The sequence below is a fragment of the Alligator sinensis genome, unplaced genomic scaffold, assembly GCF_000455745.1.
Source record: "Alligator sinensis unplaced genomic scaffold, ASM45574v1 scaffold198_1, whole genome shotgun sequence".
NCBI classification, from domain to species: Eukaryota; Metazoa; Chordata; order Crocodylia; family Alligatoridae; genus Alligator; species Alligator sinensis.
Genome location: NW_005841906.1, coordinates 3,029,609 through 3,045,417, shown reverse-complemented (window position 1 = coordinate 3,045,417; position 15,809 = coordinate 3,029,609). Strand labels below are relative to the sequence as shown.

The window sequence follows — 15,809 nt, the reverse complement described above, 5'->3', positions numbered from 1 at the left end:
CAGGAATGATGATCAACACTCACCTCCCTTGGGGGGGTGGAGGTTTGTAAGAATTATCAAAAAAGCCATTCATGAGGAATTTTTGGTTCAAGCAAGATGCTTTTGCCAAAAAAAAAAGTTATTTATTAATCTTTGGAATTTACATAGACCTTGCATCTTCAAGGCACTGTAAATAATGTGAACAGTAAGCTGTCAAGTTTTGCTGAAGGACTGAAGTAATCTTAACATAAAAGAAATGAGCTCTCCTCTTTGATAGTTCTTGTTTAAAAGGAAAGCTCTGGAGACCAAGGACATGGCTAGCAAGGGGGAAAAAAATCAGAAGTAAAACAGCTCTGCCTAGTGAGACAGCAATAAGCAGGGACAAATACAGGGGAGGAGAAACATGCCTCTGGAAACATTAATGTCACTGTCTGATGACACAAGGAAGGTATAGAGAAGCATGGCACCATAATTGAAGATGACTGAACCTTAAGATGGGAGCTTCTATGCTGCCTGGAACCGGCGAACCTGCCTGTGTGCTGGAGGCATCTCATACAGAGCTGTCATTGCAGGGGAGATGCAAGCTGTTCTTCCAGGAACACGAAAGCAGAACCTCCAACAGAGATACAGGTTGTCAAAGTTGACTGAGTAATGGGTAAGAACATAGCCACCACCTATGCCGGTACCCTGAGTGCTGCTGTGCAAATTGCCATATAAGCAATGAGGGGTGGGGAATTGAAGCAGCTACATAAATCAGCCTGCCACTGCAGGCAAGCACAGAAGCAAGCTCACTAACAGACCAAGGCTGGCAACTCCATGGAACGGGTGAGGGGATGCTTTTAAAGGGAAATCCCCTAGTGGGATTAGCTGCACAGCCACCTGGGTGAACTAATGTCAGCCTGTTGTGTCCTTGTATGGCAAAAGCTGAATCTGTTCTGGAGATGCCTCTGGGAGATGTGGGGGCAAAGGTAGGGGGGAGGCCCTGTTTTTCTGTGCTGCAGGCCCTCTTAATGTGTGTATTACCAGTGTGAGCTGGTTCAGAAGGGAGTCCCACATAACTCTGCTCAAACAGGTGGTCTTGAAAACGCTGCTAGGATTGAGATGGGGACGCTGGACTAACCTCGTGGGATAAATTCCTTTTGTGAGCAGGCAGAAAGCTTCCCAACCACCCCAGCTTCTCCATAAGGAAAGGGGTTTTGCTGCCTCAAGATCTCTCTCCAGTAACAAGAGGGGTGGCAAGGAGGAGAAAAGAGCAAGCTGTAAGAGGGACGAGGAGTGCCTGTCCTGCTCGACTCCAGCTGAGAAAGGGCCAACACCATTCCAAATAGCTCAGTTGAAAGGAACACTGTTAGAGCACGTGGATTTTCAAACAACATCAATGCTTCCTACTCCCTTAGATCAAACCTTTATGCCCTTCTCTTCCAGTCTGCCTGAGCTGGGGAAGAGGGTTGGAAAAAGAGAAGGAACTGCTAACTTGCTGTGGAGAGCAAGGGAGAGAAAGAAGCCAGCCCTGGCTCCAAATCTAATTCTCTTCGGAGAAGATAAGAGCTAGATTCTCAGAGTGAAGATGATCCTATTCAGGACTCCCACCCATAACTGCTAATGGCACCGAGAAGGATAGGGTGATCCAAGAGGCTTACATCTTCTTTGGTGAAGAAGATGAGGTGAGTCAGAAGACTCCTGTGCTGTTAGAGTGAGACTTTGCTTATTACAAGGCCTTTCAGTGCATTCCGGAATGAAACCAAAACAGTACTCAGAGAAGGCTTCACAGTATCAAATTTTGGGAGTCATGTATCTCCATCACTAGCAAAACAGATGTTGTAATGGAAAGAGATAATGTTGCCCTGTATTGTGTTTTATTTCTTGAGAAAAGAGCTTGACAACTAGTTGAACTTTTAACTGGCTGTTTGAGGTAAACATACTGATGTGGTAAGGCCATCTTTGTCCTACTATGTCAATACACTCTTGCCTCGATCTCCCATCTTGAGAAGGCCAGAAAGTGCTAGTACACCACATAGCTTACCGGCATTTTGTGTCAGTTTTGCACATCAAATTTGCTTGCAGTTTGGAAATGATAATGCATATAACTCTGATAAAGATCAGGAAATTCACCTAGAGGAAAATACAAGAAGCAGCTGTTATCATCAGGAAGCGTATGTGAATGACAGGGTTCTTGCAAGAATGCATTCTGTAGTCTCAGAATTTGCCATGTAATTCAGCCCTTTGCTATAGAATTGGCTTTCTATCCTTAAATAAATAACCTTGACAATGTTGCTGAGTGTAAACCAAAGCAATGCCTGCCTGCCTGAGACTGGATGGCCAGCTACAATAACAAGTTAAGACATGGGGACCACTGTATTCATTTTAACTGCACATTCCACTATTTTGTGGATAAAAAAAAAAAAAAAAAGCTATTTTTCAGAAAAGCTATAAAACCTGTCACTTTGCTGTACCCTGTTGTCTGGAATTTTACCTGCTTGCTCTATAAGCTATCCCCATAAAGAAGTAATTAACTGGATTATATGTTTCCTGCCCTCTTACATGGACTCCGGCAGTACTAGTTGAGGCGAGTACTGGAGACAAGAGTCAGAGGAGCCAGAAGTGTATATAGACTGGATGGCTCAGCTGCCTGGAGAACAGCGCAGCAGGAAGGACACAAGGAACTCCTGTATCTTTCCGTGGAAGATGATGAAAAAGAGGCCACCTAGACAATACCAAGGGATGTAGGGAATCAAAGGGGTGCAGTAGTATGGTTGTACTCCCCTTTTAGAACATGTTGCAGAACCAGCAGCCAGGGCCTTTTTTAAGCCCATGAATCAGACAATTCCACCCCACCTTGCCCTCCATACTCAGCATCAGCAGCCACCGTCTGTGGCTGACCCAGGGGTGTGGGGAGCTCCAGAGCTGCTCCTGCTTCACTCCAGCTGGGCCGTGTGGGGAGTCAGGCTCAGCCGCGGCCAGCGGAAATGGGTAGGTTTCTCCTCCCTGACCGATCCCCCCCAGTTATTCCCCACCAGCCCTGGAGCAGGCTTAGGGAGGAAGAACAGGTCTGTCACTGCCACTACTGCTACTGAGCCCAGCTCCCTGTGCAGCCTAGATGAAGTGGGGCAGGAATGGCTCTAGAGCTCTCCCCATCCCTGTCTTACCTGGGGACAGCAGCAGCTGTTCATGTCTGCACACCTCCACAGTGCTTTATTTTTGTAATGCTACAAAGTACTGAAGCAAGCACTACAAATGCAAGTCTGTCCATGGCCACAGTCTCTCATTCCCATGCAGAGTTGCTCCATGGTAGCTTTATTATCAGAAGCATATCTCCAGCTACACTAGTCTGTCTCTCTATCACAGTAATGTGCTCTTGGTCACTTACCGCAATAGCAATCAGAATGGGCAGTCTGATGATCAGCCAGTAATTCATGTTATAATTTCTGCTCCAACAACTGGTGGCAGCAGCAGGTAGGTGAAACAAAAGAAAAACCTTTAGTACATGATAAAGAAGGGATCTTATCCATCATACATCTCAGAAATGCAAATGGAAAACACTATTGAGAACTAGGTACCAGAAAGGCATATCACACCAACACGGAAACATGCAGCTGCTTGGTTCTTAGAAACATCAAATGCCATGTTCTAATTTGCAGTAATCATAACCCAGCTGGATGCTATTATCCAGGCTCTCTCATCTGGCTGAGTGGGAATTTGTTGGGATCAAACCTAGTGCTGCAAGGCTGCTACCCTAACCATTCCATTCAGCACTACTTTCATTAATCCTAAAAGTCCCAAGCCAACTTGTGTTACACTAGCTGTTCTTAAACACCCTATAGAAGGGAACTGCATCTTGCTCACATTAGCAACCTGCCACTTTCCCAGAGTCAGTGTTAAATGTCTACTTGTCCATGTATGTGGAGGTTTCAGTCTCAGAGGAAGTTTTTAGGACAAAGATATGGACAAGTAGAATCAAGAGTTTATTCTAGGCTCTAAAGTACACATCTGGGCTATGCAGACATGCCAAGTTCCTTCTATTTGTATAAACTGTGGTTAATAACTTCATTACCCTCTTGTCCAACAGGTGAAAACAAACATGGCATTTGTTTCCAGGTCACCCAGTTTAGAGATCAGACAAGCCACAAACAGCTTTAAAAATCCTCCAGCTAAGTATTTACACCTGTTTGCCTCTCCTGGTCCCCCTCCAGTCTCATTGGTCAGAAATTACTGGATCCGAGTCATCTTAAAAATCCTATGAAATTACTATACTGGCAAAAGAACACTGCCATTAAATTTCAGCTCACTTAATGTGAGTGGGGTGGGAGGTCAACAAAGAGACTTGTGATGGGAAAGCTAGTTTCAGCTTAACTGTAGGGTGACTAGTCAACCATAAGCCATGCAGAGAGGTCACAACACTGAAGACATTTAAATAACACATAGAAAAGTAAAACATGCAGCTCACAATCTCTCTGTTCTGCAGGAGTCACAGGTCTATTTTAAAAGGTTCTGCTGTTTTAATTATATTTCAGTTTGGTACTCACAATAAGTACCTTATTTTAGCCTACCTGTCTTACTATTTGGGCACATTCTATTGTATTTAGCCACTGGTAGAAGGGAAGTACATATTCTGAGTGCACCTTAAGTGGCAACTGTGTAATGCAAAAGCCACTTACTTGCTATGCATGGCTTGGAACCGACTTCGTGTAGCCTTTAAAATTAAATTTTTGGCGGCAACCTTGCAACCTCAGCCTGGAATAACGGGCATGGCCAGAAGTGCACTTTTAATTTCTCTGAGTAGCTGCAGTGGAAGCAGGCTCAATTTTTAAAGTTCCTGACAGTGGCAGGAGCTGAAAAATGGTTCTTTACATTAACTCTGCTACATTTCCGTGTGATTTAATTGGTTTCCAATGATACATAGCAGCTTTAACTGCTTTTAAATTTATACAAATATGAGCAATGAAAACACCATTAGAATCCAATTAAATTGGCACAGCAATTAAAATGTCCAAAAAATATAATGGATAGATCTCTATATGATTTTGCGTCCCTTTGTACATTTGGCAGTTGTTACACTGATGACATACCAACATCGTGTGATTAGGAATTATTTGCTGAGAGACGATTGTGCTCACCACCTCGCAGAAGACACTTGGCAACTAACAGTATCAGGTCTGTAATGGGGATGCAACCCAGCTAACCCAATGGCACTTTTGCTTACAAATCAAGTATCTCCTGAAAACATTTACCCTGTCTTTAACAGGTGGATCTGGGTGGCTCAGTTTTTTTTAAATGTATATAAATCCGAGTTTTTTAAAAAGGTCATTCATCCCACCTTTTTCACAGCCACAACTAACTGCAGGAACAACTCAGAATGTGTGGGATGACTGTAAATATCAGGTTCATGGACATGTTTTCATCATTATGAAATATAATATGCCTTAATTTCCATCTACAAATAACTGGACCCACAAAAAAGGTAAAGTAGATTATAAATGGCCCCAATGTCTATATTAAACAGATGTGGTAACTGTAACAGTCCAGGAAATATGCAAAAGGCAGGGATTTTTGTGGGTGATCTCTTTTATTGTGGCAACTGCATGTTTGGGATAGACTTAGACAAGATTTTGTGTGCCACAGTACCCTTTCCCGGGTACTGTGATACCCAAAAGCTTGTCTAAGTCTATCCCAAGGATACAGTTGGCCCAATTAAAAGATACCACCCATAAAATTCCTTGCCTCTTCCATTAAACAGATCAGTTTTTTTGTAATGAATGACTGTGTTTTAGGGAACAATTTCATAGCTGCAACTGGGACAATTCTGGCAAGTGAGGTAAGAGCCAGGCAGCAAGCAGAAGGTCTGTTCTTGCAAGCTACAATTCTTCATTCTACGTGGTTGCATTCTCAGGACTGCCTTGAACATTGAGCCACTGTGGCTCTGACCTTATTTATTTCCAGTTATTCCTTTTAAGTGAAGAGAGATTTGAGTCACAAATGAAATTTACAGCCTGCTGCACATCCACAGTGGAAGTACTAAGGCAAAAAGTGTGAAAGGTATCCCTAGATGATTTGACGACTGCCTAGCTGAGGCCTGCGGCACTGAAACCTTGCCCTTCAGAGAAGAAGCTTCATGCGGTCATTTATGACAGTAATTTACGAATATTTATACAAGATTTATAAAACCTAATTAGTTGCAAAATTGCCTCTTTTTAGGTCTGCTGAAGGCAGCAAGTGACAGTTGTCTTTAATCGAAATTATAAGTCAGGTCTGAGCATTGCATAATGCAGGAGGCTCGGAGGGAACACTTTGAATACATTTTCCACATCAATAGAAAGATCTGTCTGCAGAGCTGCTGGCTGTTCAGAAGCCCACACAATTTTTAAACATATACTGATCATTCAAACAAAGCCTGCAACAGATCACTGGAGTCAATGTCTTACTATAGATTACAACTGAGTCAGCCTTGGATGGAAATCAAAAAAGTTTGTAGGATTGTTTTAGCCTGGGAAGGAGTAAGATTGTGCATGATTTGAATGAACTGTTCAGTTCTGCAAGGCACTGATTCTTGATCATTCAGGCCCAAGGACACTAGAGCAAGGGGAGAGTCCAGTGGTGCCCCTAACTACAGCTAGTTTGCAGACGAGATCAGAGCCTCTCTGGCAAGAATTGCATTAAAACAAGGTTCTCCAGAAAGGTTCCAACTGAATTTGAAAACTTTGACAAGAGAACCCATTTACTGGGTTAGAATCAAAGGAAACCACATAGATTTCAGCACAAAGGCGACTGGCCATATATTCATGTTACATTATTTTTTTCTCCCAGGCAGCCCCAACTGAAGGAGAATTGCTACCTGCCTAGTGCTAGAACTACTCTTTGGTCAAATAAGGCGTGTCCACTAATTTTCAAATCAGGAACCACGGTGGAAGCTGACAGCAAGTATTTAAATGTTTTGCTACGTTTCCATTGTGCACTGCAAGGCAATGGCAATCATACAGAATGTGGCTTTCTTTTACGAAGGACTGAATAATGGAAGCTATTGGAAGAATACATAAAAACACCTTTGTTGCAAGGCACAAACTGATTACCTACAGGGTCAGGGGGTACAACTACACATGCAATTTAATGCAAAGCAATAAACTTCAGAGTTTATTACTCCCGGGCTCACCATTTGAACATGAGCCTGGGACTGCAGCACATTGAGCCAGATCAGAGCAGCCCTGGGTGACAGAGGGCTCTGATCTGGCTACATTTAAATACTTGCTGTCAGCTTCCACCCTGGTTCCTAATTTGAAAACTCATCCCTGGGGCTAGAGCTGCTCCCTGCCCCCCCAGCTCAACATGCTCCAGAGGGGCTGGCTGGGGCACAAGGGTGCTCCAGTGCAGGACTAGTCAGCAGGCAGCCACCACACTGAAGCACCCTCATGCCCTACCCAGCCACATTAGCATCTACATGTGCACTGCTGTGGAGTAAAAAATTTTGCAGCAGGATAGTACTTGTACTTACAAGTACTATCCTACTGCAGAGTTAATTAGTTTACTCCAGCCTAATAGCTTTGCACGTGCAGACGCCAAGTCATTTACTGTAGAGCTAATTAGTCAACTCTGCAGTAAATGTCTTGTGTAGACATGCCCAGGAAGAAATAATACTAATACAGGCAGAACACTGTGGGAGGTTTTTGTCTTCCTCTGAAGCATATTGTAGAAGTTACTGCTAGAGGCAGAGTACAACAGATGGTCTGATAAGGTACAATGACTTCTACTATGGATATTGTAGCTGCTGAAAAACAGATACAAAGATGCATGCCCTTGACCTGTGTAGGGATGGATACATTTTGACATGAACAAAATCCTAACAAGGAAGGAGTTTATGTTCCTTTCAGAAATGCTATGCAAAATCTTCAGGCAGAACACAAGCAATTGCATGACATTTCTGCACATCAAAGCAACCAAACCAAACAACCAAAAAGAAAAAGAAAAAAAACCCACCCCACCCAAGCCCCATTGCACACACAACACAATGGAGATATCAGCTAGAAATTCGAACTGAACGAACCCCTCATCTTCATAAAGGTACTTGACAGTTCCCCAGAGGATAACAAACAGCATTGGCACACCTGAGAAGAGAGGAGACAAGATAGACACTGACAACCAGAGACAAGGAAAAAGCAAAAGGAAGGACTAAAACTTCACACAACAAGAAGCAACGTATTTTGCCTGGGACAGTTACAAGCTCCCATCCAGTGCACTTTCAAGGCCCACAATTCCTGGAAATATGTTAGCATTCCAAAGTATTTGGTATCTCTAACTCATTTTATACCAGCCACAAGTTTAACTCCTAATGGACAAGTGCCCACATGACAAAAAAAATATCATAGCCATTAACACTTAATTGGATCCTCTAGTAGGAGAGGCCAAGGATTGAATCGACTAGGGATACTGAATTCCCTTCTAGCTTGTATGTGGTCACTCTATGTCAGAGTTCAGGCAGAGAGAGAAAGATGAGTGCAATGTTGGAAAAACCTACATTGTTGTCACTTATTTTTAGTCTCAGAGGCCATCAGGTCCAGCATCTTTCACTTGCATTAAACTCACACGTGCATGCACATACATACACATGCTTTCCCTCTCTCAACTGTCCCATACAATTCTGGGAACATCAGGAGATAATGTAAAAGGGGTTAGGAAGGGATGCTTCTTTATTTTGGATGGGGAAAGAATTGCTAGAGAGATTAAATTTTTTTCAAAGGATGAGCCAGGTGTCACATTTTCATTACTTCTCTGCAAGTCTGCCTCCCCCCTACTTCTCAGGTGCCATATTTATATTAATACCTGGTAGACTGGCCAGGAATCATTTAGGTTTTGTAAGGGATGTATCAGGACTTTAAAAATTACTGTGGAAAATGTTCACAGCATACCCATGGGCAACACAAATGCCAGGCACCTCTCTCAGCAGTAGCATTTTCTCAGTACAACCTCACTGCATGTAGCATTGAGAAGATACTAGAATAATATTCTTGACAGCAGGAGCTGCAAAGGAGAAGGCCCTTGTTCGCAAATCATGTTAGCAAATCATGTGCAAGAGCAAATGAGTCTAGTCCTGGGTAAGCAGAGGAAGCAAAGAAAGAAGTGGCAGGAAACACATGGCAGATAAGTCAAGGTAGAGCACATCTACTGGACTGCAAAGAGAAACAATAAAAATGATGTGAGCTGATGTGGCCTGAAAAATCTCAGAGCAACAGCTGCCACATGAATTGTGATGTAACAACTTTCTGTTGTGTTGTGGTCTATTCTTGCCCAGCCCACCAGGAAAACTAGCCAGAGATTAAGGATTATCCTTACAAGTCAATATGAGAAGAATGAGAATCAGCAACAGGTGTTGATAGCAACAAGAAAAAAAAATAATCAGGAAATTGTATAACTAAAGTAATAGTGAGCACGGAGAGCAACCCAAGGCAGGCTGCTGAATAACTGTCACTCGAGGTATCCAGTGCCGAGAAAATTCAAATCAATGCCGCTATGATACATGGGAAATAGATTAGGACAACCCATGCAGATAATTTCCAAACCTAAATGAGCTTTTGATTCACCGAAACTATTTAATTAGACTTTGAATTTTTCCCTTCTTGACTTTGCAGGGAATTAAGACACCTTAATATGAGATTTACAAGATGAGACATGAACACTCTGAGAGAACAAGCTGTATTTCAGTAAAAGGAACAGATGTGGAGAGTGATAACCACTGTGATTTGTGGAGATCTCCATAGCCTGGGTACATCAGAAATCTCTCCATATTTAATTGTATTACTTGACATTTGGATTAAGTGAGATTCATTTATTAGAGAGTGATATATTTTTAAAGAGCCAAAATAGACAAAGGCTGTCATTACTGAACAACATCAGTATTTTGATTAGAAAATATATAATGAAGAAAAGGTAGTCTGGTGACTTACTTATCTCCCTCTACCTTCCCCCAGTTCTATGCAGGGGCTGGTGCCTTGTTTCCACAGCAGCAATGAGTTACATGAACCACACTAGTCCTGTTTCACAAGGCACTAGGCTCAGAAAACAGATCTTCAGGTAGGATTCTGTGGGATGGAATCACATTTATTGTTCCAAAGTCCTGGCTGGGGATCTAGGCAGGAGGTCTCACCAGTACATTATTAAATCCATAGAAATCCTATTTGTGTGATGGGCTCTGTGTGATATGAAGTTGACGTCTCTTCTGCAATTTACAGCACAGTATCCCATAAATCATTTCAGTTTTCAAGAATCAGAATTGCTTTGTATAAATTAGAATTTGAGATCCCGATCTTGATGGCTAATTGACTTAATGTACCTGAATTGCTAGATACTCCAGCAATTAACGTAAAATGTAGCTGAGAGTAATTTTCCTGTAAATATACTATGGATGAGAGGGAACTCCTAACATCACACAACTCAGAAGAGCGTAGCCACCGAGAAGGTTTTCCTTCTCGAACCAACCCATTATGTATCCCAGAGTGTATATGTGGCTTTGTCTAAATTAGACAAATTAGAAATGAAGCCAAAGTGAAGTCCAGGTTTGACTACATGTTAACACAGGGCACATTTCCATGATCAAAATATCAATAAATACAATTTTCATTAACAATGGTGATGCTGAGTCCAAAAACTTGTTCTCCAACTGCAGATCTCCTAATTTGGGGTCTGTTCTTCAGTTACCTTTTTTCTCACATGCTTCCATTCACAAATCACTCCATGAATTGATATGCAAAGTAATGAACTTGCAATACCCTGCCTAATTCTGTGGCCCTAGATTATATAAACCTGGATAATGCCAATACTGGAAAATCACCCCTTGAAAGGGAATGCCTTGTTCATCTGTGTCAAAATGATGAGGTTGCATAAAATCACATCTGACACCTGAAACTACATGAAAAAATCAAAAGCTTATAAAAATGAGTCAGCCTACTAAGACAATTATAACAAAAAAAAATAAAAGGCACGTGGCAAAATTATTTTGTACCAAAATGACTTATTTTGACTCAATGAATGTAATATTAGACAATAAGTGTAACAAATTTCATTATACGCAGCTAAGAAGGTTTTCAACACAATCCACCAGGAAAAACTATTTGACTAGATCTCCAAATGAGATTGAAACAGATTTTGCCTCAGCTAAGGTTACTTTAGCTAGAGTTTGCATCTCAGTTGAGCCCTGCAGCAAAAAAATATCCAAAGCTATATACATTAAGAACTGGGGGAGATTTAGGTACAGAACTCTTAGAAGCAAAGATCAAAATAATGGACAAACCCTATATTCTGCCACCTTCTCTTTGGCGACAACAGAGATCTTGGTTAAACTACTGCACCAAACATCTCACTCCACCTAGACTTAAAATTTCCAGATCATAGTGGGTGCATAGCGGTCTACAAGTGCACACACTTACTGCACAGTAAATCTCACTAATCACGAGTAAATTTGGTACCTGCAAAAGTAAGTAGCAAATTTACTTGTGACTAGTTACTGCACAGTAGTGCTCATGTAGACACTTGACAAGGAACAAATCTGCTCCCAGTCAGCTGGTCACCAGGGGGCAGGATATTGCTCCCTGCCCCCAGGAGCTGCCTGCTGCCAGGATGGGTTCTGCCACTGAAGCCCAAGCAGGGACTATGTCCCCCTGCCCCAGCAGCAGGGAGCTCCAAGCAAACACAGAGTTGGGCCGGGAACAGGCTCCCCAGCCGCCACCCTGTGATCACGGAGTTGGGACTGGGAACTGTCCTGGTCAAGGACAGGTCCCGGCCCCATGCCCCGACGAGGTGATCAAGGTGCAGGGCCTGGAAAGAGCTGCAGGGGTGGGGCAGGTTCCAGCCCCCTGCCCCAATCTGCCACTGGGGCAGCTAGCAATGAGCTACCTGCTAGCTGTCCCACCAGCGGATTGGGGCAGAGGGTTATAACCTGTCCTGCCCTTGCAGCGCTTTCCAAGTCCCCTGCCCCTGACCAGGGAGCTGAGGCCAGGAGCTCCCTGCTGCTGGGGCAAGGGCCATTGTCCCCACCCCAGCAGCAGGCAACTCCCCTGGGGGCAGGGTGCTATATCCCAGTCCCAGCCTGGAGACAGCTGTCTCCTGGCCTGGTGCTCCCTGCCAGCTCCTGGGCTTGCTCACAGGAGGAGCTTAGAGTTCGCTCTGGTGGTAGCAGAGGTCCACTGCAAGGCCCCAGGAAGCAGGAGCAGTTTGCTGCCATTACCAGCAAATCTGCTTCCACTTTCCTGCATGTGTGGACACCTGCCTGGGAGTGTTTACTTGTGAGTAAATTGCTCACAGATCTAATGCACATGTAGATGCATCCACTGTAAACTATGTTGGAATGGCTGGATACAAAAAGGTACCTTCATGCGTACGTGGAGGATTGCCCCATTATACAGGCTTCTGTATATCTGTAAAAAATATTCATATAATAACTGGGTTGTTGCTTCCATTTCAGCCAAAATTTGCCGCCTCAGGATATTTCTCAAGCTTCCAGCCATAGGTTACTATAGATCTTTATGCATCCACCTCATCATTTCAGAAGCTGTCAATGTGATAGCCAGAGCATGGAAACCAAGAGGGAGAATGGACAGAGAGAAAATGGTACATATACATCTTCTAAAAGCCATCCACTTGACTAAAGGACAAGTATGAGGGTTTTTATGTTGGCTGGTTGCCATGCTACAGCTATCTAACATAAGAAAAAACAACAACACAACACAACACACAGGTTTTGAACAGGCATTCATTTCTGACAGGAGAAAATTTTGAGAAATTTCTCCTGCTAGAAATCATTCCAGGAAAGGGGGTTGTACAGGTGTTCAACCTGCACCTGCCCCCTCTTCCCTGCTCTCTGCACCTTCCCCAGATTAATCATCAGTCTGGGGAAGGCATGGGGAGCAGGCTGCTCCACTTTTCCTGGTCACAAGGGCCTGAAGTAGTGGTTCAAAGTTCCCCGTGCTGCCCCACAGGGACCCTGGAGAGTTGCAGGTGTAGGCTTGGAAGGTGCCATGCAAGGGAGCTTCCCCCCACATAGCACTTTTAGAGCTGTGCATCTGCAACCTCAAGTGCAGGGCTGTGGTGCCAGCTTTGAAGTTCCACGTGGCAGAGTAACTTTCTGCCAGTGTAGCACTCCAAAGCCAACACCTGCACTTCAAACCACTTCAACCACGAGCTGATCACCTTCACCATCTGCCGCAAAGCTGGCAAGTCAGTCAGCAACACTGGAGTCCTTGACTTCAGGAAAGCCAACTTTGACAAGCTCAGGAGGATTGTCAGTGAGGCCCTAAGGGACCATGACCCAAGGGGGAGGGGAGTTCAAGAAGAGTGGTTGCTCGTCAAGGGAACCGATCCTCAATGCACAAGCTAATTCTATTCCATCTCGGAGGAAAGGCAGCAAGAGGGCACAGCAGCCCCCCTGGCTCTCCAGGGATCTAGCAGACCTCCTGAGGCTAAAAAGAAAGGCCTACAAAGGATGGAGGATGGGATTCACTTCCAAGGAGGAATATTCTGCACTGGTCTGGTCCTGCAGGGAGCAAACGAGAAAAGCCAAGGCTGCAACTGAACTCCAACTAGCTTTGAGCATCAAGGACAATAAAAAGTCCTTTTTCAGATATGTGGGGAGCCGGAGGAAAAGCAAGGACATTGGACCCCTGCTAAACCAGATGGGACAACTGATAACTGACGCCCAGGAAAAAGTCAACCTATTAAATGGGTACTTTGCATCGGTTTTTCATCAGTCCCGTGGGTCACCCATGCCCACTATGGGACAGGGAGGTCTGGGTGAGGGCGATCCCCTGCCCTCCGTTAATGCTGCCCTCATGAAGGAACACCTTGAGAGGCTGGATACCTTCAAGTCAGCCGGAAGAAGGCCAATGTGGTGCCTATCTTCAAGAAAGGGAGGAAAGTGGATCCAGCAACCTACAGGCCTATCAGCCCGACTTCTATCCCGGGAAGATCTTAGAAAAGTTTATTAAAGAGGCCATCCTTAATGGACTGGCCAACGCCAACATCCCAAGGGATAGCCAGCATGGGTTTGTTGCGGGTAGGTCTTGCTTGACCAATCTCATTTCCTTTTACGACCAGGTGACCTATCACCTGGACAAGGGAGAAGAGATTGATGTCATATATCTTGACTTCAAAAAAGCCTTCAGTCTGGTATCCCACGATCACCTCTTGGTGAAACTGGCCAATTATGGCCTTGGGTCCAACACAATCTGCTGGCTGGGAAATTGGCTCCGTGGTCGGACCCAGAGGGTGGTGCTTGACGGAAGTCAATTGTCATGGTGCCCTGTGACCAGTGGGGTCCCCCAAGGCTCCGTCCTTGGACCCATATTGTTCAACATCTTCATTAATGATGTGGACATTGGAGTCAGAAGTGGACTGGCCAAGTTCGCCAATGATACCAAACTTTGGGGCAAAGCATCCACACCTAAAGACAGGAGGGCTATCCAGCCTGACTTGGACAGGCTCAGTAAATGGGCGGACAAGAACCTGATGGTGTTCAACACTGAAAAACACAAGGTTCTCCACCTTGAGAGGAAAAACCTGCAGCATCCTTATAGGCTCAGCAGTGCTAAGCTGGCTAGTATTATGGAAGAAAGAGACTTGGGGGTCATCATTGACCACAAGATGAACATAAGCCTTCAATGCGATGCTGTGGCTAGTAAAGCGACCAAAATGCTGGCTTGCATATGGATGTAAATCCCGGGACGTCATTCTTCCCTTGTAGTTGGCCTTGGTGAGGCCGCAGCTGGAGTACTGCATTCAGTTTTGGGCCCCACAATTCAAAAAGGATGTGGAGAAGCTTGAGAGAGTCCAGAGAAGAGCCACACACATGATCAGAGGTCAGGAAAACAAATCTTATGATGAAAGCGCAGGCTCAGGAGTAATCTAATAGCCACCTATAACTTCATCAGGGGTGACCACCAGTATTTGGGGGAACGTTTGTTCACCAGAGCGCCCCAAGGGATGACGAGGTGAAATGACTATAAATTACTGCAAGACCGATTCAGGCTGGACATAAGGAAGGCTTTCTTTACTGTCCGAGCCCCCAAGGTCCGGAATAGCCTGCCATCGGAGGTGGTTCAAGCACCTACATTGAACACCTTCAAGAAAAAACTGGATGCTTATCTTGCTGGAATCCTATGACCCCAGCTGACTTCCTGCCCTTTAGGTGGGGGACTGGACTCAATGATCTTCCAAGGTCCCTTCCAGCCCTAATGTCTATGAAATCTATGAAATCTATGAAACCCACAGCCCACTTCAAAGCCCAGCCTCCTCCCACTCCTCAATCTGGGGACTCTAGTGTGAGAGTCAGGTGGGGCAGGCAGCTGCTCCTCCTCTTCCCTCCAGTCTATGGGGTGGGAGCAGCTGCCCCCTTTGTCTTCTCCATATCAGGATCACCCCAGGAGCCTTTCTCCACTGTTCAACTCCTTCCGGTACTGGGAAAAAACAAGACGCAGCTGACTCTGGTCTGGGGAGGAGCATTTCTGTACTGCTCAACTCCTCCTGATCCCTGGTAGGAGTCAGGCCATGGGGAAGTGTACAGGCATTCATTTTCTTAAAAGAAACTCTCCCAGGAGGGAAGTCCACTGGGTCAGAGATGGGTTATTTTTCTCCCAGGACTGCCATTTTTGTTCTGGCAGAAATATAACGCCTTTATGTGGCCCTAGTCCTTTCCTCCTTCTAAGCAAAACCTAATGGACGATGACTTTGAGGAAAGTCACTGAAACATTTGTATTGACTATCATAGCTTGTTCCCTGTAATGTGTTTTTATTATACTGTTCTTTATACAAGTTTGTGATGCAGTTTTGTGGTTCTGTTAATATCAAATGCTCCCATG

General features: G+C 44.5%; 1 protein-coding gene across 1 annotated transcript in view; it reads right to left on the bottom strand.

Annotated features, from left to right (window-relative positions):
* Positions 1 to 15,809, bottom strand: part of GLP1R (glucagon like peptide 1 receptor) — a 149,361-nt gene that overhangs the window by 14,303 nt on the left and 119,249 nt on the right. Inside the window, 3 exon segments of the mRNA XM_025197834.1 lie at positions 2,003 to 2,091; positions 3,347 to 3,416; positions 8,012 to 8,072. Coding sequence (XP_025053619.1) covers positions 2,003 to 2,091; positions 3,347 to 3,416; positions 8,012 to 8,072 — 220 coding nt within the window.